The 2,023-nt window shown below is 53.3% G+C and overlaps 1 protein-coding gene across 1 annotated transcript; it reads left to right on the top strand.

Annotated features, from left to right (window-relative positions):
- Positions 1 to 4: 4 nt before the first annotated feature.
- Positions 5 to 1,708, top strand: LOC117800483 (major vault protein-like; the record flags this gene model as incomplete). Its single annotated transcript, XM_034653033.1, has 1 exon — positions 5 to 1,708. A coding segment is annotated over one exon (1,704 nt), but the record flags the coding sequence as incomplete, so codon positions are not given.
- Positions 1,709 to 2,023: the final 315 nt, after the last annotated feature.

Below are 2,023 nucleotides of genomic sequence, written 5' to 3'. Positions count from 1 at the left end.
CGTGGTGCTCAACCCTGTGGGACGGGATGGCAAGCCTCAGCTCGGCCAGAAGAAGGTGGTAAAGGGGGAAAAGTCCTTCTTTCTGCTACCAGGAGAGAGCTTGGAGTGTGGGATTCAAGATGTGTACATCCTGTCTGAGGAAGAGGGGCTGCTACTGAGGGCTCTACAGCTTCTCGAAGATAAAGATGAAGATGGAAATGACATTCAGCGCAAGCCTGGGGACCGCTGGATGATCCGTGGGCCTTTGGAGTATGTGCCCCCTGTGGAGGTGCAGGTGCTGCTGACCCGAGAGGCTATACCACTGGATGAGAATGAGGGCATCTACGTGCGGGATATCAAGACTGGCAAGGTACGGGCTGTCATTGGGCACACCTACATGCTCAGCCAAGATGAAGAGCTGTGGGAGAAAGAACTGCCCATCAACGTGGAGCTTCTGCTGGCCTCAGGAAAGGACCCCCTGGCTGACCGTTCAGATCGGTCCAAGCAGACAACACAACCGGAGGAGCGCAACAAGACCCGGGCTGTTAGCTACAGAGTTCCACACAATGCTGCCGTACAGATCTATGACTATCGTGAAAAGAAATCCAGGGTAGTCTTTGGTCCGGAGCTGGTCATCCTAGGTCCCGACGAGCAGTTTACAGTCGTCAGCCTGTCTGGGGGTACCCCGAAACGCCCCAATGTCATCAAGTCTCTCTGCCTACTTCTGGGACCAGACTTTTTTACTGACATTATCAACATTGAGACAGCTGACCATGCCCGGCTGCAGATTCAGTTGTCTTACAACTGGCACTTTGAGGTGAAGGACAAGTCCAGTCCAGAAGATGCTGCCAGGCTTTTCAGTGTACCAGACTTCGTGGGTGATGCCTGCAAAGCCATTGCATCCCGCATCAGAGGCGCTGTTGCCTCTGTGCAGTTTGACGACTTCCATAAGAACTCCAGTCGCATCATTCGTTCAGCAGTGTTTGGGTTTGATGACAACATGAAGGTGCGTGACCTCTTCAAGTTCCCCCAGAACAACCTGAACATCACAAGCGTGGACATCCAGTCTGTGGAACCTGTAGACCAGCGTACAAGGGATTCTCTACAGAAGAGCGTGCAGCTAGCCATTGAAATCACAACCAACTCCCAGGAGGCAACAGCTAGGCATGAAGCAGAGAGGCTGGAGCAGGAGGCCCGTGGACGTCTAGAACGCCAGAAGATCACAGACCAGGCTGAAGCAGAAAAGGCCAGAACTGAACTGTTGGAGTTGGAGGCGCAGAGCACGCGGGTGGAGAGCACTGGGGCTGCAAAGGCTGAGGCAGAGTCTAAGGCTGAAGCGGCAAAGATTGAGGGCGAAGGAGCTGTACTGCAGGCTAAGCTGAAGGCTGAAGCCATGGCCATAGAGTCGAATGCAGAGATGGAGCGTCTGAAGAGGGCCAGAGATCTAGAGCTGCTCTACATCAAGGAGCAAAATAAGCTGGAAGTGGAGAAGGCAGAGCTTCTAACCACACTGGAGATCAAGAAGTTCCAAGACATGACATCGGCCATCGGTGCCTCCACCATACGTGACATTGCGTTGGCTGGGCCCGAACTCCAGGTGAAGCTTCTCCAAGGTCTCGGGCTTCACTCCACACTAATCACTGACGGCTCAACTCCCATCAATCTCTTCACCACTGCAAACGGCATGTTAGGGCTGCTTCCCAAAGCCATCCGAGACGATGCAGAATGACTAGCGGACCCAGGAAGACCAAAAGGAGTCAACAATGCTGTCAGAGTGGCTAGAATACCCAAATCATGTGATGACGGTCCTGCAATCTCGCTACCTCGTCCAGCCATCTCTGTCTCTCCCCCAATGGGGTTCTGCCCATTTCCAGCTGCATGCCCCTCTTGGAAGTGACAGCACTCCTGCCCAGAATCAACATCAATGGGAAATGCCAAGAAGGACTCCAAGCAAGCATGGTAGATAAAGTATCACTCCTACCTCCCAGCATATGGTTTAACTCCTGCCGGCCACCTTCTAAGTTAGAACCCGCGTTTAACTTCC

Source organism: Ailuropoda melanoleuca, unplaced genomic scaffold, assembly GCF_002007445.2.
Source record: "Ailuropoda melanoleuca isolate Jingjing unplaced genomic scaffold, ASM200744v2 unplaced-scaffold71183, whole genome shotgun sequence".
NCBI classification, from domain to species: Eukaryota; Metazoa; Chordata; class Mammalia; order Carnivora; family Ursidae; genus Ailuropoda; species Ailuropoda melanoleuca.
The sequence above is the reverse complement of the archived record's forward strand: the minus strand, read 5'-3'. Positions and strand labels throughout refer to the sequence as shown.